Here is a 22,081-nt window from a genome sequence, read left to right on the forward strand (position 1 = left end):
CTTTTTTCTAAGCAGCTCATTAAATAAAAGATGCTTTCGGATTCCCTTTAAAATCACATTTACAGAGACTAAAAGAGTCTCTTCTCCCCAAAATCTTTTAAGTTGATCCTGGGTAGGAAGATTATGAAGAATTTCTATTTTTTGTATTTTACTTATTTACATATTTGAAAATGTCCTACCAAAAAAAAAAATCTATTATTTAAGATTAAAAAAAAAAAAAAGCTTTTAAGTGCTGAAACAAGATTCCATGGAAGTGAAAATTATCCTTCTAGCTCCTGAATTACGCCCTGTTTGGGTCAACATGTCAAGTGGGATTTTGTTGGCCGAGATGACTCTTTGATGTGTAGGGAGGAAAGTGCTGGGGCAGATCCAAGCGGATGTGCAGGGGTCTGGAAAGGACAAGTATGACCCGGGGTGGTGAGGAGAGAAGGGACTCCCTCTCTGGGGCGACGGGGAGCCCCACCTGGCCAAGTGTGGGCAGATGGAGAGCACACGCCCCGCCCCGCCCCGCCCCCGCCCCGCCCCCTGCCCCGCCCACAGCGCCTCGCTAGCGGCTCCGGGTCTGGGCAGTCCGGTTGCTCACCGAGACCATCCTGCCCTCGGAGGGCATGAAGGCGGGCCGGTTGCTGAGGCGCAGCTTGGTCTGCAGCGTGTTGAAGTTGATCTCCAGCTGGCACTTCTCCTGCACCTTGGGCGGCTTGTGCAGGCGCCGGTAGTCACGGAAGTCCTCCAGCTTCTGCTGCATGGCGTGCATGGTGTTCTCGGGCGCCCGGTTCTCCAGCCATGGGATGGTGCGGCGGATCCACTCCAGCAGCTGCGCGGGGAGCGGGGGAGGACGCTGGGAGGGGGGCCCAGGGAGGCGGGGAGCATCTCTCCTGAGCGCACACTCTTTTCCAACCACCACCCCAGGCTGTTCCCAGGCCACAGGGCCAGGCTCCTTCTGAGAATCAAAGGCTTCATGATGCCTGGCCACTAGGATAGGTCAACTCAGCCAGCATCACTCAACCTCCCTGCTCCGCAAGGGGAAACCTGGGGGCAAGACGGGCTCAACTCAGCAGGAGACCCAAGCTCTAGTTCTCCCTCTACTACCTGGCTGGGCCTCAATTTCCCTATCTTACCATGGAGGGGTGAACAGTTGCTGGCCAGAGCCCCTGCCATCTGACCTTCTAGGATTCTAGAATGTGGGTCCCTGACTCAAAAGGGAAAAAGGCTGCAGAGGACAGTCTGAATTTTGTTTCCTCAATGAGATGATGGGGGTGGAGGAGTGGAAACGATAAGAGGAAACTTGTGATCCCCTGTAACTGGATCACGTGGCCCAGACTAACTCATTTGAATAATGATGACAAGCTAAGTCATCATGGGATTAAGTGCTGTGACCCTCCCTGCCAGTGGTGGAGGACATAACCAAAGCACTGTGAGCTTCTGTGACTTGCCAAGGTGACCAGTTTAGGGCAGGGATTAAATCCAGGCACTGGGGCCCCAGAACCTGGGCTCTTACTATGCTGGGGGACGGCAAGTCCACCAAGAGGCCGGGCTAAGCTGTTCAGGGGCTGAATTAAGGAAGGAGCAACTGGTGCTCTAACCCAAAAGCAGCCAGTGGCAGAACAGCAAACCCATCCTGTCCCCTCCTGTTCCCTGGGTGGGCCCAGCCGCTAACCTAGCCTGAGCCAGCCTGATTTATCCCTGGTTCACATCCTCTCAGAACTGCACACTCCTTTTAAGCTCAAACGAAACTCCCAGAGTAACAGTACGCTGGGCCCAAAAGGCCTCTGAGGTCTCTTGGCATAGCTTTCATTTGTCAAGTGAAAAAAAAACAAGAGTAGAGAGGTGATAGAAAAAGCCTGGAACTCAGCTCTCCAAAGTCCCGACTGGCCCCTAACCCACCCCCACCCCCAATTTCTGGGGGAGCCCAAGCCGCCCTCGGTCAGCTGCTGGGATGAGGGGCAATGCCCAGTCTGGGACTGTGCCCAGGGATGGATTTGGAGGAATGGATGGGTTCTGGGGGCTGCCTGGTCTCTCAGGACAGAGTAGCAAGGCCTTGCCGGGGCCAGACCAGGAGAACCCAGGGGTACCCACATCGCTGGCCAGCTTCTCGTAGTCCTCCATGAGCTGCTCGTTCTCCTGGTTGACGGCCAGCACCTTGCAGATGCGATTGGCTGCTGTCTCGGCCTGGCAAGACAGAGAGGGTGGTGGTCAGCCTCGCAACAGCGGGAGCGCCTGGCACACGCCTGCGCCAACAAGGTCTCCTCCCACCCCTGCAGCATCACATGGCTGGAAGGCAGCTCCCAAGACTGAATTCACAGGCTCCTCACCATCCTCTTTACCAGCCCAGGCTGAGTCCCACAGAGCAAGTAAGCACAGACAGAGACCTAAGTGGCTGAACTGGGGGCCCCTGGAGAAGAGACTAAAAGTTTGAGATCCAACATGTATGTTGGGAAGAAATTAAGTCAATGATTGATATAATTGAGATGCTGCACTCAGGTGGAAGGTGAGAAAATCTATGCCCATCCTTGGAATTCCAAGTAGAGACCCTGGGATTCCAAAGGCTCAGGCTCTCAGACTGGCTCTGCCAGGATTTTGGAGATGCAGGAATTTAAATCTGAGAGTCCTACAAGGTGCTGAGACGGAGTGGGGCCCCTCAGGATCTTTGCAGAATCTCTCAAGGCTCCTGGCCCAAAGAACTTTAGAGAAGACGCAGGAATTAAGGATCAACCCAGCATAGACAGGATGTCCAGAAAGCCAGCCTGGGCACCTCTGGGAAAAGTAAACACACATTGCATACTGAGTGCTGGGCCAGCAGACACCCGAGGGGAGCCAGGTGGCAAGAAGAATAAAAGAAGACTAAATGACAATCAGATACAAAGGCCCAGAAACCCAGGGGACACGGTTTCTCTGGCTTAGAGGGCACTCTGCACCTGACACCAGCTGGGCCAGGCGCTCCTAAACCCACTTTGCTCAGGTGATCTTTAAATACAATTTCCGTTCACAATCCTAACCCAGCTCCAAGCGGAGGGGAACTTGAAACCATTTGGGGTCCTGTGATAGGAAGGAAGATGGCCTGAGGATGGCAGCAGGCAATCATGATGAATAGACAGATACACATTCTAGAGCCTAGGAGAAGGGTGACCCTGCAGATGGCAAAGGTTGAAGAGGGAGAAAGATGGGACCTTGAACCTAGTTGATGAACAGTGGGTTTCAAACTGCAGCAAGATAAACTGAGTTTAGGCATCAAGAAGAAGTTCCTGAGAATGAGGGTGCTTTCATTTGGGAAGGAATGATTGAGAAGATATAAATTTTTTTTTTTCCCCTTGTGGAATTCTTCAAATAGGACACACGCCCACCAGATCACGTGATGCATGGGTAACTGTGCTGGGAGGTATGTGTGCGAGGGCAGAATGAGATCACCATAAAGGACCTTTCAAGCTTAAAGTGAAGACACTGACCCTCCATGGCGGGGTGTCGGGGCAGGTAAGCCTCCAGCAGGGGAGCTTTGGCTTGGCCGGGGAGCAAGCAGCTGGGAGTCCCAGGTCTCAAGAAACGGAGACAAGCCATCACATCCTTAGACCCTCACCCCCAGCCCTGCAACCTAACTCTGTCCTGGAGATGCTAAAGCCACTTCTCAACAGGATAATCAGGAACTCCCGACTGATCATTCTTCCCTCTTAGGAACCAACAGGCAACCGTGGGGAATCCCAAGAGGTGACGAGGAGGGAAATGCCTCCCTGGACCTGTCTCAGAAGATGTGAGGTCACAGAACAAGTAGGGTCCTGGGCACTGGCTGACATACCACACGAATCTGCCCAAAGTCACCAGAGCTGTTTCCCAAAGGCTGGGGAGGGGGACCTCAGGAGAGGTCAGTGTTCTCCTGTGTGCTGACATGTATTTAAGAACGTGTAGCGGCTGCAAAGTCCCCGACCCAAAGTGCTGACCAAGTGGGTAAGAATTTCAGGCAAGAGTCAACATCACTGAGATGGTTAATGGATCAAACCCACCTTCACCTTGTTATCCTCTGATTCATCTTGCGCTCCTGAGCTTGGAAGCAATAAACTTTGATTTGTGGGTCAATTTGTTAACTTGATGGACTGAATGAGGCCTGCATGCTCATAGGATTCTGGAAGACATGCCTTCTGGGCCTCAAGAGCCTCACCCGCCCCTCAGAGCCAACTGACTGATCCAGGGTCAAAGGGGGCTCCTCTTGGATAAAGTCTGGGGAGTTTCCGGGTGGGCCTTCTGGGGACTTTTTACAAAGATCATCAATGGGCTGAGAAAATATTTTATGGAAACAGGCAAAAGGGTGACTTCCAAGTACCAAAGGAAAAAATTCCTGACCCTTCCATGGACTCTATTTTTATGTTTTTTTATGACCCACTCTTTGTATTACCAAACAGTGTAATACAAAACAATGTGCTTAGTTTCACATTAGTTGTTTCCAAGTTAGGGCTTCCCTGGTGGCTCAGGTAAAGAATCTGCCTGCAATGAGGGAGGCCTGGGTTCAATCCCGGGTCAAGAAGATCCCCTGGAGAAGGGACTGGCTACCCACTCCAGTATTCTTGGGGCTTCCCTGGTGGCTCAGACGGTAAAGAATTCTGCCTGCAATGTTGGAGACCTGGGTTTTTAAGTTATGGATTATTATCCCCAGAGCACTTAGCTATCCCCAAATGAAACCCTTGCTATCCCAGGTCAAACTGAGAGGAAGCAGCCTCAATGCTGGTGACATCAAACTGCCAAATGTGGCCAAATGACACCCCATGACTCTGCCACCCACCACCCACAGAGTCATGCGAGTGCCACGAAGATCTCATTTGCGACACTTTTAGTCAAAAAATTCCCAAATCTAGCTAGAATTGCCCATTTCCTCCCTCCCACAGCTTCCTTCGGCTCAGCCTTCTTTCACGTCCCAAGTGAGCTCCCTGCCCTGGTGTTCCCACCAGCAAGGCCCCCAGACAAAAGGGAGTGGACCCCATGGTCCCCAGTCGCCAATTCTGGCTTCACCCCTACGGGTCCAGGTTGCAGGATGAGACCCAGACCAGTGCTAACTTGCTCTCCCTTTGAGGCTGCATGGTCATATCATGAAGCTTTCCACAAACCGTGGCAGCCTTCCTCAACCTCCCCAAACCTTTCATTTGCAGGACCCCCCGCCCCCACCACTCAACCCTGAAGACCCTCAGGCTCAAATGTCTCCCACTCAGGAAAGCCTCCGTGGGGTTCCTCCAGTGGCTCAGCGGAAAGACTCCACCTGCCAATGCAGAAGACGCGGGTTCCATCCTGGTCTGGTCAGATCTCACGTGCCACGGGGCAACTAAGTCCATGTGCCACAACTACTGAGCCCATGTTCTAACTCTGAGCCTGGGAGCCACAACTACTGATCCTTGAGCTGCACCTACTGAAGCCCTCACACCTAGAGCCCATGCTCTGCAACAAGAGAAGCCACCGCAATAAGAAGCCCTCACTGCAGCTAGACTGTAGCCCCCACTGCAACTAGAGTGTAGGCCCTGCTTGCTGCAACTGGAAAAAAAAGCCTAAGCAGCAATGAAGACCCAGCACAGCCAAAACTGAAAAAAAAAAAAAAAGAAAGAAAGAAGAAGAAAGCAAGCAAGCAACCCTCCGTGTCCCACAGCCCTGCAGCACCCCCTCCCCTGCTCAGGTCTGAAGCAGAGCAGAGATTAGACCGCAGCATCATGAGCTTCTTTTACTAAAAGTTCTCCCAGATGGACTATGAATCCCCTGAGGGCAGGTACAGGATTTCTTTCCCTTAGAAGATTCACAACTGACAGATGACAAATGGAAGGATGCAAACAGTATCATCTACTTCTAAGAGCACCCAGAACCCCACAGCAGATCCAGTTCACACCCTAAAGGGCTGTTTCTCAGAAACAGTTCACAGGCCATGAACATTGAAGCAACAAACAAAACAAAATCTGGTTGCTCACAACACCTTCTAAATCCCTACAGAGAAGAGGAAGAGAGAGGAGAGGCTGAGGAAGAATTAGAACCAAAACCAATGCATCAGACAGAAGCTGGTCCTCATCTGACTAGGAACGGCAATCACACACACACACACACTCGTATCCACACAGGCACACAAACACATGTACACACACGTGCACACATGTCTGATGCACACATGCATCAGACTCAGCTGCCTTTTTAGTTCTGCTGCCCAAGGCTTGACAAGAGAAAGACAGTGGAGAGGACGCAGGGCACCGGACGTGGGTTTCAGGAGACTCTCCCACACTGGCTTCAGACACAAGACAGTCAAGACAAGAAGAGGGTAGGAAAGACTCCTCCTTCTTCCATGGGGGAAGGGGAAGAGTCCCCACCCGCCGGCCTGCTCAGCTCTAAGCAGTTGCCTGAATCCTTCGAAGTGGGTTGGGAGGGGCAGCTCTGGGTGAGGCCCCCAAGCCAGGACACGCAAGGAACACCACCCACACCCCCAGCCCCATACCCCCCAAACTGATGACCCTGTCCTCAGATATGGACCAGAGTAGCATGAAATGATTGCAACAGGGATGAGTGAGAGGGAAGAGGGCATGGGAGGAGGTGGTATGAGATTTGGGAGGGAGAATGCCAGGCTGCTACACACGTGCGCGCACACACACACAAACACACATGCACGCGCACGCACACCCACACAGGCACACACTCCCTCCCGAGCATCATCAGCCAGGACACAGGGAAGGCTCCAGAGACAGGGAAGGCCAGTGTTAGCAGGCATGAAGCCCAGGACAGAATCCTGCAAGCGCAGGAGAGGAGGAGGAGTTGGCAGAAGGAGAGTTGGAAAGACCATGGCAGAGAGCTCAGCCTAGCTCTGGGTGTGGGCAGGACTTCATGCGGTTCTTGGGGCTGGAGGTCCCCCAAGGCAAGTAGATAGATGGTGCTCACATCCTGCCTAAAAGGTGGGGTGCAAGAGGGGCCAGAAGAAGTTGACAAGAAAGAGCAGCAGCAGAGATGGGACAAAGAGAAAGAAGAAGCAAGATGCAGACCAGAGAAGAGGCTGGAAGGGTCTGGGCCTCCTGGGGGGGCAGGGACACCCAAAATAGGGAGCCTCCAAGCAGGGCTGTTTCCTGCCAGGCAGTGCCCATGAGACCCGGAAGGAAAGTGAAGAAGGTCATGGGTGCCCATCCAGGCAGGGGATGGGGTTGCTGCTAGCTCACCTCATGCTTTTATGTTTGTTTTTTTTTAAGGCACCTTTTCCCCCAAGGCACTTCTATTAGAAAACTGTCATACTCATTCTGTTAGGAGACATTTGTAGTGCCATTTCTGGGATTATTTTAGTAAAAAATAATCAGATCTTCATGGTCTATGATGTACACATGGCACCCTTGTATAGTGTGCAACCTGCACCACTGTCCCTGGCAGACATGGGTGGGAAGGATCAGGCAGGACTCTAAGCCCAGGGCCTGGACACCAGGAGGAAGGTAAAAGAATTCTCCCTGCCCTGACTGCTGGGTAATCTGAGAGGGTGGTCTTGCTCATGTAGATGGAGGGAGAGAGAGAAGTGACAGGGTCCTCTATATTTATGAGAACAAGCAGAGTCCCAAACTGCACTGCTTGGGATAAGGGCTTTCAACTCAGTCCAGGGAAGTAGCTGAGACCACAGACTTCTTTCCTGTTTGTGGCACCCATCATGCCCAGTGTGTGGGGACAGAGATGCCCGAGGCCATCCAGAGGTGGGCGTTCCCCAGCATCTTTAAGTGCCCTGGCCAAAGTTCAGAGAGCATCCTGCCTTCCTGCAGGAGTTCGGGGTTGTATGTGGGGGGGATCTTTTCTAATCCCTCCTTTCATTCCAGGGCTGCAGTTCCAAGGGGCTGCTGCTGGAGTATCCCGAGAGGATGGAAGAGGTGGGCAGAAGGGCGCTGGGAGAGTGGGCGAGGCCAAGGGAGAGCTCACCTTCTGCGCACCGAGAAGGCGACATGAAACATTAGGTCACATGGCCTTCCCATCCGGCCTTAGCGTGCCTACACATCTGCACAGAGAAGGAGAAGAGGTTGAGAGGAGAAAGGAGGCGGCGGCACAGCACAGAATCAACCCAAACAGCCGTGGTGGGCAGAGGGCACACAGGACAGACGGACAGAGCGCGCACAGGACAGACGGACACTGAGGGAATGGACAGGAAGAGAAAATAGATGCTAGCGGGAGAAAGGGGGCGGGGTTTGAGAGAGCCCAGGCTAAAAGAGCAAAGAGGGGAGGGGGGTCGGGGAAGGCTTGGGATGGGGGGGATCATCACCCCATCATGCATTTCAAAACAGGTCACTCAAACTCCATGCAGAGGACAGGAAATCTGCCCGAGTGTGAGGCAGGTCCAAGGCCCAGAGCTGATAAGGCCAAGCCTGCTGCTTGTGGCCATAGCAACCTGCATGCTGTGCTTCTGGGGTCCTGCCTGTGAGGGAGGTCTAGGGGAGGGGCATCAGCTGCCTGCTAACAGAAATATTCAGATCTTCAGTGTCAAAGGTTTGAGTGCGGAACCTGCACCACTGGACTTGAACCTCAGACCTCCCTGAGAAAAACTGGGTCAGGACACTGGCAGGGTCCACAGCTGCCCACCTTTTCCCTCCCTCCCCCCCAAAGAAGTTGTGTACTGACCCCGCATGGGGGGCCCGGGCAAGATATAGAAGGTGTTAAGGCCCAAGGGCGGAGAAGGCAATGGCACCCCACTCCAGTACTCTTGCCTGGAAAATCCCATGGACAGAGGAGCCTGGTAGGCTGCAGTCCACGGGGTCGCTAAGAGTCAGACACGACTGAGCGACTTCACTTTCACTTTTCACTTTCATGCATTGGAGAAGGAAATGGCAACCCACTCCAGTGTTCTTGCCTGGAGAATCCCAGGGACGGAGGAGCCTGGTGGGCTGCTGTCTATGGGGTCGCACAGAGTTGGACACAACTGAAGCGACTTAGCAGCAGCAGCAGCAGCAAGGCCCAAGGGGGCTGTGGACAGATTGGCTAAACCACGGCCGTGAGCGGGAGAAAGGTAGGGGCTTCGTGTCACCGCTGCAGGACGAGTCAGTGAAGACAGGAGGTGCCTCTGTCAGATCTGCTCCCTAAGGACCACCCTGCTGCTCTGCTAAAGCCATAGCTTCAGCAGAGGTGGGCAAGGAGGGCTACTGCCCACGGTGCCTTCCAGGCGCCTCCTGGTTAATTTCACCTACGCCGCCCCCTTCCTGCTAAAGTCTGCCATCTGGGTCCCAGAAGGTGAGCTCTTTCCCAGTGTTCTCTGAGACAGCAGATAGAGGAAGATGAGAGAAAGCAGAGAGGCTGGGGTGGGGTGGCAGGGTGGGTGGGAGAGGAACTGAGCAAGAATGACACGCCACGTTGGCACCGGGGACTGACGCTACTGAAGGGACAGACTGTCCGGACCCTGTAGCCGAGGAGAGGCGGGGAAAGGAGGGGCGGGAGGGCATGGATTGGGGTCAGGCATGAGGTGCGCTGGGCAAAGAAGGAGCAAGAGGCCCCAGGTACCTTCTGGGCTCCAGAGAAGGCGTGGTAGAAGCTGGACACGTAAGTCATGATGGCTTTCTCATCCGGGCGGGCGGTTCCGACGATGTCTGTCAAGAAAAAGCTGGAGTTAAAGCCAGCTGGTGAACACATGATACACTCCCTGATGTGATGGGAAAAGCAGCTCTCAGAACCGTAAGTCTTCTTGCCAAGATGCTGAGCCTGGATCTAACCAGCATCTGGCCAACTTCCACTTACAGGAACACAAGAGGTAGAAGAAGGAGTGAAATGGTACCTGAGAAAGGAAACAAGACAAACCAGAGTAATGGGTTCTCGGGACAGCTGGTCACCAGTTTACAAGTTCAATGCCAGAAACCAAAGGCATTGGAGGGAAGAGGGAAATGCTACAGATTAGAAAAGATACAAGAACTAGAACAATGAAATGCCACATGCATACTCTGATCAAAACAAACCAACTAAAGAGAAATAATGGGGAGATTTGATTTTTTTTTGGGGGGGGGGGGAGATTTGATTTTGAACCAAGTGGCAGATATATCCAAGAACTACTGTCAATTTGTTTGGTGTGAAAATTATTTTATGATTGAAAAACAGAATGAAAATATTTCTATTGTTAAGGTATGTATTCTGAAGTATGTAGTAGTGCGATGCTATGACATCTGGGATTTGTTTTAAAATACTTCAACAAAAAAGACAAAAAGAAAAAAAAATGTGACAAAATCTCAATAATTGTTCTATTTGGATGGTGGGTATATGGAAGTTCCTTACATTATTCTCCCTGCTTTTGCACATTTGAAAATGGCCCCACAACTTGACAGACATTGTCACAAACTGTGTCTTCCATCTCTTCTCCTAAGGGTCCACTTATCTTTCCAAAAAGTCATTAGCATTCCCTTAAGTGTTCTTTCTCTCCCTCCCTTTCCCCTATGAAGTTAGATATGCATATAGACTTCAAACACAAATCATCTCTTTGAATTACCCATCACTGCAAGCTCCCATGTGTGTACCTGAAGCACATGTAAATAAACTTTTTTCTCTCCCCTAAACAACAAAGGACCACTGTGCTCCACCCTGACACCCACCACCCCAACTCCAAGACCAACATGAGCATCACCCTCAGGATGCCCTTTTCAGCACCAGCTACCACCTCTGCCTCCAGATCTCAAGGTATCTGTCTGTCTGTGGAATCCCTGAGAGACTAGTGATCCCCAGGCTCCCCAGAAGAGATCCCAGGAACCAGGCCTTCTCCCGTCTGGCCTCAGAGTGCCAAGGCCCAGCTCCTGAGCCACTGGATGCAGCTGGGAGAAAAGCCAAAGGCTCAGAGGAAAGGGCCTCTCACCTTCCGCATCCAGCATCTTGGGAATGTCCAGGTACTTCTCTGCCACGTCGAAAGCTGTGTTCAGGTTTGTCAGCGGGTCGTCCTAGGGGAGAAGAAGAGGTGGGTAAGAAGCACGAGAAGTCTCTGGATACCCCACCCCTGCATGATCATCAAGACTGGGGGGCAAGGGGGTACTGCTGTGGCCCCTCCCTGGTTCAGTCCTCGGGGGCCAGCTTAGGGTATAGAAGTCTGGCCTCATGGCCAGGATTTGCTAGCTAGGGGGCTTAAAATGCCATCTTTCTCTTCAAGTTGCAGTTTCTTTGTCAAAGAAATAGAGTGAAGAATACTAGCCTGCAGCCCAAGAAAGAATTGCTAAGAAATGCAAGCTGAGAGAGGGGCACTAGCCTGGGAGCCATCAGTCTTGACTTCTGGTTTCAGCTCTGCCATCAGCCAGCTGGAGTGGCAAATAACCTAACCTCAGTCTCCCGATCTGTTACTCAAAAGTTGGACTAGGAGCTCTCATGCCCCTTTGGTGCTCACATTCCATGAAATCTGGGGACTCCTTCAAATAGCCACAGTCTTCTGACTATATTCTGGCTTCTGCTACCTTCTCAAGAAAACTTATCGGGGACTGGTGAGGAGGTGGAAAAATCACTGTTTGCTGGGATTGTAAAATGCTACAGCTGCTATGGAAAAACACTATGGAAGTTCCTCAAAAGTTAAACATGGAACTATATGACATAGCAATTCCACTTCTGGGTCTATATCTCAAAGAACTGAAAGCAGGAACTCAAATAATTGTATATCCATGTTCATAACTGCATTATACACAATAGCCAAAAGGTGGAAATAACACAAACGTTCATGGACAGATAAATAGACATGGGATACTATTCTGTGATAAAAAGAGAAGAGATCCTGATGTGTGCTACAACATAGATGAACCTTAAAAACATTAAGCAGGAGTGGGGAGTGATGGTGTGATGGCTTCAGAATTTCAATTTTGCAAGATGAAGAGTTCTGGAGATGGATGGTGGTGGTGTGAATATACTTAATATCACTGAACTGTACACTTAAAAATGCTTCAAGTGGTACTTTAAAAAAAATGTGGAGTATAATTGCTTTACAATGTTATATTAGCTTCTGTGTACAGCAAAGTGGATCAGCTGTATGTATACAAACATCCCCTCCCTCCCACCCCTCTAAAAGTGGTACTTTTGATATTATGTATATTGTACCAAATTAAAAATATATATATATAATGTGGGAAAAAAGCCACAACTTAGTAGAGAGAGTTCCTGGCTGGACCTCCCACTCTCTTCTGGGTTCCTGAGACTAACCTAAAGCAAACTGGCTTTGTCAGCCTGCAACTCAGCTTCTGCATCTGCCAAGGTGAGCATCAAAGGGGACGAAAGGATACATCCATTCATTTGGGACACTTTCAGGAAGAAACTGCTCAAAATAGAGAAGGTGGAGTCCTTCTGGGAAAGTTTCTGACAGTTTCCAGAATGATAAAAACCCCTGCCAAGAGGCAGCGGTCATATCCGTCCAAGGCCTTAGGCCATCCTCAGGCCCTGGGTGCACACCCCCCTGCCCCGCCGGATTCCCAGGGACCACCAGGCCCCCACGCCCACCGAGAGCCGGTGCGGGAAGGAAGAGCTCCCTGGTCAGAGCCCTTGGCTCCCCTCTGTTCCCAAGCACCAGAGCCTCTGGCAACCTCTGTGCTTTCTGGAAAGAGTCCACAGTTCAGTGGGAACAGGTCTGTGCTAGGATTCTAGCATTACTGTTGCTACTGAATTGAAGAGAAGAGACAGACGCAGAGAAACACAGAGAAATGAGCCGGGAGAAATGAAAAGACAGAGAGGACAGAGGGTGGGGAGAGAGCTGGCCGGGGATGAGACAAAGGCCCCTGGACTCCCCCTCCCCGAATGGCTGAGGCTCCTGGGGTCAGGGCGGGGGTGTGTGGGGTGAGACTGAAGAGCCACGTCAGCACAGGCCCCGCTTTACACAGGGCTGGGGAACAGCTGTGCATTAACTGGGTGCTGCCTCCCCAGCCCCCCACGCAGGGACCCAGGCACACACACTCCTGTCGCCACAGTGCATCAGCTGACCGCCGGGAGGACCATGATGATGATGCCTTTAAAAAAGTCTCCATCTCCAGGATTCCCCCACCTTGGCCCCTGTTTGGTTTGGCCGCACAGTTTTCAGCTGGGGTGGTGAGGGGCAGTGGGAGGGGTCTCGAATTGCTTTTTTTTCTTTGCAAAGTGGCTGAATTAGAGTGGGATCCCCATCCCCCGAGAGGGAAGCCGGCCCCCGTCCACATACACCGGGAAACAGCTACCACAGGGCCAGTCAGCCAGCTCCCCTCCTTTGGCAGGTGGTGGGCCCCTCCAGGCAGGCAGGGGACCCAGCCTCAAGCTTCAGGCCCAGCTTAGGGTTTCTGGAAGGGGTGGGAAACTCCACCCGACTCCTTTCCTCCCTCACAAATCCTTTTCGGCAGCCCCCAACAAATACACCCCCCAAACAGAAGGTCTGATGCCACAGAGCAGCTCCTCTACCTGCAACATCAAGCCTGCCGTGGCCACGGGGGGCACAGGCAAGGCGGGGGACTTGGCTGAACACCAAACCCTCCAAGTATCAAGGTCAAGGAGACAAATACCAGAACAGTCATTCCTAGAAGCCTTTTTTGTCAAGAGATCCAAGCACCGACAGGGGACATTCCAACCCGAGCTCCAGACCATCTACTGGGGTGGGGAGGGTGGGGAGGGCACCACTGTGGTCTCTCCCAGGATACCTGCTCTATGAGGCCTCTCGTGCCAGGATGGGCTGAGAAGGAGGGTGGTGAGTCCAGAGTGTCCCGGACGGCCCTCTCCAAGGTCATGCCAGTGTCCTTTAACCAGCCCGGATGCTAAGAACCACCACGAGGCTAGACACACAGCTCCCACCTCCCGGTCTGCTCCTCAACACAGGCGCTCAAGAAAATCCCCCAGCAGCTTCACGCCAAAAGCACAAATGAAATCAAGTGGCAACAAAATCCCCTCCAACTTTCGGGCAGGAGGGAAAGCATATCCCTGGCGGGGACCTGCCCAGGACTGTGCAGCAAGTCTCCGACAAGGCTGGGATACAGGTCACCAAGGACATGCAGTATCTAAAGTTACAAAAGTAACGCATGCACCTTGGGAAGCTCAGAAAATCAGAACGGGGAAACGCCACTTAGGATCTCAGAACAGGGAAATGCCACTTAGTATCTCAGCATCCTAACAGAATTTCTGTGGTGCTTTTGATACTTTTCCTGGCAGGTTGGGCATTTCGGTAAGCACATATAAACTCAAGTGGCCCTGATGGAAGGTGTTTTCCTCTTATTTCCAGAGGGGCCGTCTCCTCAGCTGGTCTAAGAAGACTGCCACGCTCTCACTCTGGGCTGTGGGCTCTCAGAGCAAGGGGCCCAGTCCCGCCCTTCCCCCACACACCCCAGGGGGACCAGCGGGGTGGGAGCCGGCGGGGGAGGGGTGGGAGGGTCAGGCAAGCACACCAACCTTCCGCAGCTTCCCGTAGTCGATCAGCTCGGGCCGGTGTCGGTGGATCAAGGCACAGAAGCCGAGGCCGTCCTTCCAGCTGCCCAGGGGAGAGGTGGTGGGGGGTGGCCAAAGGGTGAGTGGGGCCAAGCACTAAGGGCAAAGTGCCAAGCAGGGGTCTCCTTTTTTCCAAAGATGAACCCACAACTCCTCGGAGCAGGAGTTGGGAGAACACAGGAGGGGAAGGAACCTGCTTCCTGCCACAATCCCAGGCACCGTGCTAAGGCTCCATGGGGCTCAGCAAGTTGTCACGTCCCACCCAAGCCCCCCACCGAGGTCTGGGGCCCCCGTCTGCTCTGTTTCAGAGACCCAGGCTGGAACTCCCTGGACACTCTCCTAAGGGGGCTCCAAGAGCATCAACCCAAGATGTATCAGGCAGAAGCCAGGACGGAGCGGGCCTCGAAGGGTGACGCTCCCTTTCCAGAAAAGCGACTCCTTCCCCAAGGCTCTGTGTTCTGATCCAGAGCAGAGACTGACCCAGCCCAGGGGCCCCAGGGGCCTTGGGGGAAGCAGCTCAGGTTCTGCAAGAGCCCCTCAGCCTCCAGCCACGCACCTTATGTGGAAGTTCTGGATGTTGACGTTCTTGTAAGGGGCTGTCTTTCTCTGACACCACAAGAGAAGCCCTTCCTTCGCCGAAGTCTCTGTGGGGAAGGGGATGACAGGCAGAGAGGTCAGAGGCTGGCTTGGTGGAAGGAGGGTGTGGGTTCCTGAAGGCCACCCTGTGACCACAGGGTCCATGCTCTTTCACATGGGGTCCACACAGAGACTCCTAGATTTCAACCCTGCTGCTACTAGGCCATCAAATCTATTTCCTGGACAAAGTTTGAGACATTATTTGAGACACAGAGAAGTAAGCCAGGGATCATTTCAGAACTGGCCACCTGATACATTAAAATAATGAGAAAATGGCCTTTCAAACTTTCAGACTCTCTCCCCCTCACTCCCTTTCATGCAGAAATGGCAACAACACAAAATTAAGTCGGCAACCTCTGTCGGGCAGCCACTTTGGGGAGGAAGGGTTGCCTGGTCTGTGAAATCTGAAATCCAGGACTCTTCAGACAGGGAGGGCCCGTGTGCCCTGTGGACCGCACAATCACGTAAGAAGAAAGCATTAGGACTCCTAGTCACATTTACTGTTCATCTAAAAAGAAAAAACAAGGTCTCCTTATACTTAACGCATGCATCGACACTGCTGCTGTGGAAAGCAGACAGGTGTCAGTAAGTAAGGCAGGTATCTAAGGGGGCCCCAGGAGGGCCGCAAACCACACTGCCCCCAGGCGTTCACATCTGTGAACAGCAGCTCATGGTACTCAGGAAAGTGGGTTTCAGTTCACAAAATGGACTTTAAAATGACGCTAAACACTTTCTGCAAAGATAATATAATAATTAAAGCACAAGAAAACGATTTAAAATAAAAATCTTCAAAGCTAATGCTTCCGCTTTTAGTTCAAGTTCTTTGTCAGTTACAAGCTGAAAACAATAATTTACTCAGAGCTGACAAGGAGTCTACCCAAAAGAATAAACTCATCAAGAAAGCTATTTGAAAACCAGATTTGTATCTATTATCACTAACAAGAACCCTAAGCAACTACTGTGGGTATCTTTTTAGTCACTTCAGCCCTAAATACCAGGCATCTATAAACCAAACTTAAGACCTTCACATTGCTGTATCACTAAGTATCAAACCAAGATTCTCATAACAAAGCAATTTAATCCACACTGCTCTCATTAAAAACTAATTTCTAAGCCATTAAAATGAATTTTAAAAATACTTCCATCTCATTTTAAAAAATTTGGTTTGATGTGTTTGATATAGCAATGGTGGTGGGGGGGGTTTAGTCGCTAAGTCATGTTTGACTCTTGCGACCCCATGAACTGTACCCTGTCAGGCTCTGCTATATTTGGGAATTTACCCAGGCAAGAATACCAGATTGGGTTGCTATTTCCTTCTCCAGGATATAGAAATACAGGAATATAATTTACTGAAAAATAAATACACACCTATCAGACATAAAGGTGAAAAACTGCGGGAGTGTAAAACCCAAAGTTTAGACAGACCACGGCCCCAGACCATTGCGGCCCCTTGCAGATCTGCAAGGTGGCCACCAGAGGGTGCTATGGGAGCAAAGTGGAGGCCCTGTCTCTCTCATGGCTCTCCTGACTGCTATTCCTTACTCTTCCGGATTTAACAACCCAAGAGCCAGGTGGGGTGGTTCCAATACACTTCCCCACAGCCATCTTGGGCTTTCCCAAAGTGAGGAGGCCAATGTAACTATAGGGGCCAGCACTCCAGTTTTTACTTGTCTATAGACTAGAAGAGAGCAAGGATGCCACCAATGGAGCAGCCCAGGATGCAGCTTGTGATGAAGGACCTCTTGCCTCACGGATCAGGGAGGAAGATGTGATGGTGAAGGCCTGGGAGAGGTGGAAGCCCGGGGACAGCATGGAGCAGAGCAGAAGACCTACCTTCCACGGAGATGTCCTGGATGGCAAAGCGGAGGATGATGGTCCAGATCATGCCCAGGGTCATTTTCACATTCCCATCCACGATTTCTACAGAAACAGCAGCCAGACATGTTAGGACGGGTCTCAGCAGGGACAAAGGTCACATTTCCCGAGTGCTCATGTCACTCTGTGCACCACTTAGGAGGTCAAAGGCCACACACTCCACTTTTAGAGGGAAGTCAAAAAATCAGCACAATTACATGTCAAAGGTCCCAGGACGGAAGTCTATTTGGGGGTGTCTTGGGGAACCCGGAGAGTGTGGTCAGTTCAACTGGGTACAACAGGAAAGGCAACAGAGAAGGGGGCATCTTAAACCTGGGCAGTGTCCACAAGCCTAACAGAGAAGAGGAAAAGGACTTCTATGCCATCACAAATGTCCTGGCGCCTCCATGAGTGGAGGACATCTGGGCAAGCACAGATCTCAGAACAGCCATCCACCTACCTGGGAAGTCAGTGCAGACTACAGAAATTAACCAACCTGACAAAGGTTTATAAACTGCTACTAGAAGGATCCACTAACTCACAAATCAAGTTCATGATGCCATAACTTGGGTATTTTTTCATAAAAAACAAACAGCAGCTTCAAGATCAAAATTAAGAGATACCCCACTAAATTTAGTCTAAGCGGCACCTTCTAGGTTTTTTTAAAAATGCTATAAATTCTATGAAGTTTTTTTTTTTCCCCTGTCCCAGACTTAGAGGCAGGACAAAGATTAAAAAAGCCCTGTCTTTAAGGAGCCTAAAAGATGTAGTCATTTATAGACTTGGAGACTGTGAAGGTAACAAACATAGACTCCTTACCTTTCCTGTTCCCAGGTCAGGAGACGGTAACCTGGCCCCGTGATGAGCTACTCTCAGTTAAGACTCAGGCATTGAAAGAATATCTCATTTTTCCCTTCCGACAACAGTAGATTTGGGGGACACCCGAAAAGACCATGAGAAGAGACAACTTCCAAGGACCCCTGATCCCCTGAGCCAATGTCCACTTGGGTTTCCTTCCCACAAACCGTTTAAACAAGAGTGGATTCCTGTAAGGAAATTAACTCTAATACCTCATCCCCTTCCACAAAAGAGAGGGCAAAACTGCATGCTGCTCTATGACCGACAAGGTACAGGCGCTGAGCAGTGACGCCTGGCCCACAGCCGCTTCGGGGGCGGGAGGGGCAGCGTGGGGACAAACCTGCTGAGCCTGCACCAGGGTTCTCAGCAAAGGAAGAACAGTGTCCACTTTGGGCATGGGACAGGATGTGATTCTTCCTGCTAAGAGGGGGGCTGAAATGCCCCTCCTAGAATTCTAGGCATCAGCAGAGCAATGACCCAAGTTTGAGAAACTCGGTTAGAGAGACAGGGAGCTGCAGCAGCATGCAACCATCCTCCTCAACAACTAAGACAGCTGTCACACACTCTGCAGAGCGTGCTGAGGGGGAAGTGGAGTCAGTCAGTCAAGAATCAGTTCCTAAAAGTTTAATATTTTTTATTTTATTTTTTGGCCACATCTCATGGAATGCAGGATCTTAGTTCCCTGAACAGGGCTCCCTGCAGTGGAAGCGTGGGGTCTTAACCACGGGACCACTGGGGAAGCCCCTCCTAAAGGTTTGCTATGTTTAAAATGCCCTTTCACTTGTGACTCCCAACAGTTTTGCATCTGTAACATTCAAAGTGCTTACATAAATTGATAAGATAAAAAAGTCTAAATTCATAATACAAGAGTCAGCAAAAAACATGAATAGACACTTCACAAAACACGAAATACAAACAACCAGCTTATAAGAATGTCAAACTCACTTGTAATTAGAGATACATCATTTTCCCAGCTATTAAATGAACAAAGCAAATACAGATAATGATGGTGATGATGGTATCAATATAACGATAGATAGCCATGTGGCTATCTATCACCCTGTGGCTAGAAGTATAAATTCGTTATTTTAAAGAAACACCTCTTGGGGAAATAATTTGTCAACAGGGAGCAAGGCATCTTGAAGTTGCTCAACTTTTTGAGAGTAAAATTCTCTCTCTAGCCCCAGTTAGCCAGAAGTGTGAAATGTAGAGTAAGGTTGGTGTGTAAAGGCACTTGCTGCCAGGTTACTTATCATGACCCCACCCTGGAAACTCTGTGAAGGTACAAAATACAAGGCGTGACCAAGTAAACCCCAGATCCTGTCACTCCCTCTGCTCAAAAGGTACAAGGCTTCCACCCCACTCAGAGTCAAAGGCAGTGGCTGGTGGGGCCTCTGGGACCCCTGACCCTACCCCTGCAGTCACACGGCCTCCCTGTTGCTCCCCTCTCCCGGGATATCCCTCACCTCCCTCCTGTCTCCTCCCTCCATCTTCTCACCAAGCCCTCCCTGGATCTCCCTCTTTACTCCAACTGATACGTGTATTTTCTTTCTCCCTCTTCTAGAACATAAGCTCCCTGTTTTACAGCATTGCTTAGAGCCCAGCACTGTGCCTGGCACAGAAAAAGCCCTCCATCAACATCTGTTAAATGAATGAATTAATGGAGGACACTAACCACGGGTGTGTGAATGGGCAGAGAACACAACAGCATTCAGGCCTCTCTAGGACTGGGCGCAGATCTGGAACACGGCACACTTGTGCTCAACAATCAGGTAATTAGCACAGCCGTTCAAAATCATAATTACAATTTTTTGATGATTTGGAAAAAATCTTTGTAATTACAGACGAAGACAAAAATCAGGTATTAAATTTTATGGACACCATATCAAATCAAGGAGAAATTTTTTTTAACATCGAGTAAAAACTCCGGATGGTAATGCCTTTCTAGGAGTAGAGGCTGCAACGCCTGTCCCTCTTGACCTGGGGGATGGAGGGGCGTGTGTGTGTACCCACCCACCCCCATTTGTTGTTCAGTCACTCAGTCGTGTCCGACTCTTTGTGACCCCATGGACTGCAGCTCGCCAGGCTTCCCTGTCCTTCACCATCTCCTGGAGCTTGCTCAAACTCGTGTCCATTGAGTCGGTGATGCCATCCAACCATCTCGTTCTCTGTCGTCCCCCTTCTCCTGCCTTCAGTCTTTGCCAGCATAAAGGCTAAATAACCCAGCTTCCTGCTGGCCTTGAGCTCAGGGTCCTCCCAATACCAAGGAAGACAAGACAGCTTCCTCTCTGGGTCTTGCCAACTTACTTCTCTTCTCTTCCAGAAATACCCAACCCCTGGGGAGTTTGCTTACTGAATTCTCAACTCCTACCAAGGAAGCAGTTTCATGCCAGAAAACAGAGGAGCCGAGTACAGGCAAAGAGAGAGGTTTGTGTTCAGTTAAGAGCCCATGCACCACCCCATCCCCCGTGTCCACCTGAGCCCCCCTGACCCTCAAAAACCCTCCCAAGAATGGATCCTTTCATTAGGCATCTCTAAGTTTGGAGTAAGGTTGTCCATCTCACAGGCATCTTTATGGCCTGACACGCTGAGTCCAAAAGGAGGGTGCCATGGCTGCAACCGGGCCCCTGGGGGAAAAGTCATGATGACAGATTAACAAATGTCTGCTGTGGGTGTGGGAAGATGCCATTCCTAAACCACAGCTACCTATGAAGCTGTTCATATCCTGCTTTTACTCAGAACCTGCCTCTCTCTTGGCCCCACTCCAGGCAGGCAGTATTCAGATAGTGGAATCAATGATGCTGAAGAAACTCCATGTGGAGGAAAACTAGACCCTCCACCCCAGGGGGGTCACCACTGCCCAGACCAATGGCCACCATCCAACCTAAGGACAGATGCTAAATCATCAAGCCCACTCCCAGGCTCTGGCACCCAAAGCTATCAGGCTTTCCCTGCCTCTAGATTTTAAAATGAAAATTCCTTCTCAGGTGCTCTCATCTGGTTAAACCCCAACCACTCACCCAGGTCAAGTCCCAATCCCATGAAGTCTAGACATTCTAGAATCAAGTATCACACAAGAAATGGATCTATTCTAACCTCTCCTGTGGCATGGATGCTCCTTGCCTCCGGCCTCCATCTGAACATCTTCGGGGTCAGGGAACCGATGCCTTTCCCAGAGCACCCACTCCATCCCCTCAGGTTCTGTATGTTATTCACAGTCAGCCTGCCCACAGGCTCGCCCTTCCAGGCCTGGTTCTTCCCACCAGGATCAGCCAGAGTCAAAACCTTGCCCCACATGATCATCCTTCAAAGGTCTGGGGTCTTCCACTGGGGCCCAAATCTGGTCCCCAAGGCTCCCCTGCCAGGATAAATGGCAATGTCTCCTCCCACCCCAGCTCCAGGAGAGCTCCTTCTGTGTGATCCACTCCACTGTCTTTGATAGTCTACAGCAGCAAACTTCATTTCATTAAAATAAACAAAACCCTTTCTGGGCCTCATCTGGTTTCCCGGCTCAGCAGCGTGGCCGTCCTGGCATGATCTTGGTGCTCGACCTCTTTTTAATCGCAGTATAGTTGATTTACAATGTGTTAATTTCAGGGGTACAGCAAAGCGATTCAGTTATACACATAGACATTCATCCTTTTCCAGATTCTTTTCCCATATAGGTTATTATTAATGCATTGGCTTAAAATGGGAGAGAAGATTTCAAAGAGGGAAGTCTTGGCCTAAAGGTAGCAGGAAGGCTCGGAATGTCTCATCTTAAAGGCAGCTTTAGAAATCTTTCGAGAAGCAAGGTCTGTGTCAAGGGAACCGGAAAACTCTAGACAGCTAGTTTAAGTGACCTCCTGGGAGAACAGAGGTGATGGTTAGAGTCTATGCCCCTGTCTGGCTGTGCTCGTTACCCCTCTGTTGAGACCACACAGCTAGTGTGACCCGCCACTTCACAGCTGAGGAAAACCAGACCTGAAGGTTCTGTTCTGGACCCCTGCAGAGGAGGCAGCAGTGCCCTGGTGACTGGAGAGCTTTAGACCTCAGCTCTGGAGTCCAAACCCCCGGGGTTTAATCTGCATTCTGCCAAATGGAAGCCATCTGGCCCAGAGCCTGTGGTCAACATACTACACACTTCCATTTGAGCATCTCCTCTGAGCCTTCGTTTCCTTGACTGTAAAATATGGGTGGTGATACTACAAGCCTGTTAAACCATTCTGTCCTGTCTGGCCAGCCGCAGATCTGGACCTTAGCAAGTGCTATTCTTGCCCATCTTCTCCTTCCTTCCTCCCCTTTGGTATTCAGACACACACACACACACACACACACACACACACACACGGGCTTCCCTGGTATTCAGACACACACACACACACACACACACACACACACACACACACACACA

The 22,081-nt window shown here is 50.9% G+C and overlaps 1 protein-coding gene across 6 annotated transcripts in view; it reads right to left on the bottom strand.

Moving 5' to 3' along the window:
- The window catches only part of ACTN1 (actinin alpha 1), a 106,748-nt gene that overhangs the window by 14,673 nt on the left and 69,994 nt on the right, over positions 1-22,081 (bottom strand). For 3 of the 6 annotated variants that reach the window (XM_043472373.1, XM_043472372.1, XM_043472371.1), the window contains exons 1-7: positions 16,810-16,928; positions 14,897-14,984; positions 14,305-14,383; positions 10,790-10,871; positions 9,457-9,542; positions 2,077-2,169; positions 584-814 (exon numbers count right to left, since the gene is read on the bottom strand). In XM_043472373.1, the coding sequence (XP_043328308.1) occupies positions 584-814; positions 2,077-2,169; positions 9,457-9,542; positions 10,790-10,871; positions 14,305-14,383; positions 14,897-14,984; positions 16,810-16,873 (723 nt within the window). In that variant the 5' untranslated portion in view covers positions 16,874-16,928. Of the gene's footprint in view, positions 1-583; positions 815-2,076; positions 2,170-9,456; positions 9,543-10,789; positions 10,872-14,304; positions 14,384-14,896; positions 14,985-16,809; positions 16,929-22,081 lie in introns of those variants that run through there. The other 3 variants (XM_043472376.1, XM_043472375.1, XM_043472374.1) reach the window with 1 other exon arrangement.

Source organism: Cervus canadensis, chromosome 6, assembly GCF_019320065.1.
Source record: "Cervus canadensis isolate Bull #8, Minnesota chromosome 6, ASM1932006v1, whole genome shotgun sequence".
NCBI lineage: Eukaryota > Metazoa > Chordata > Mammalia > Artiodactyla > Cervidae > Cervus > Cervus canadensis.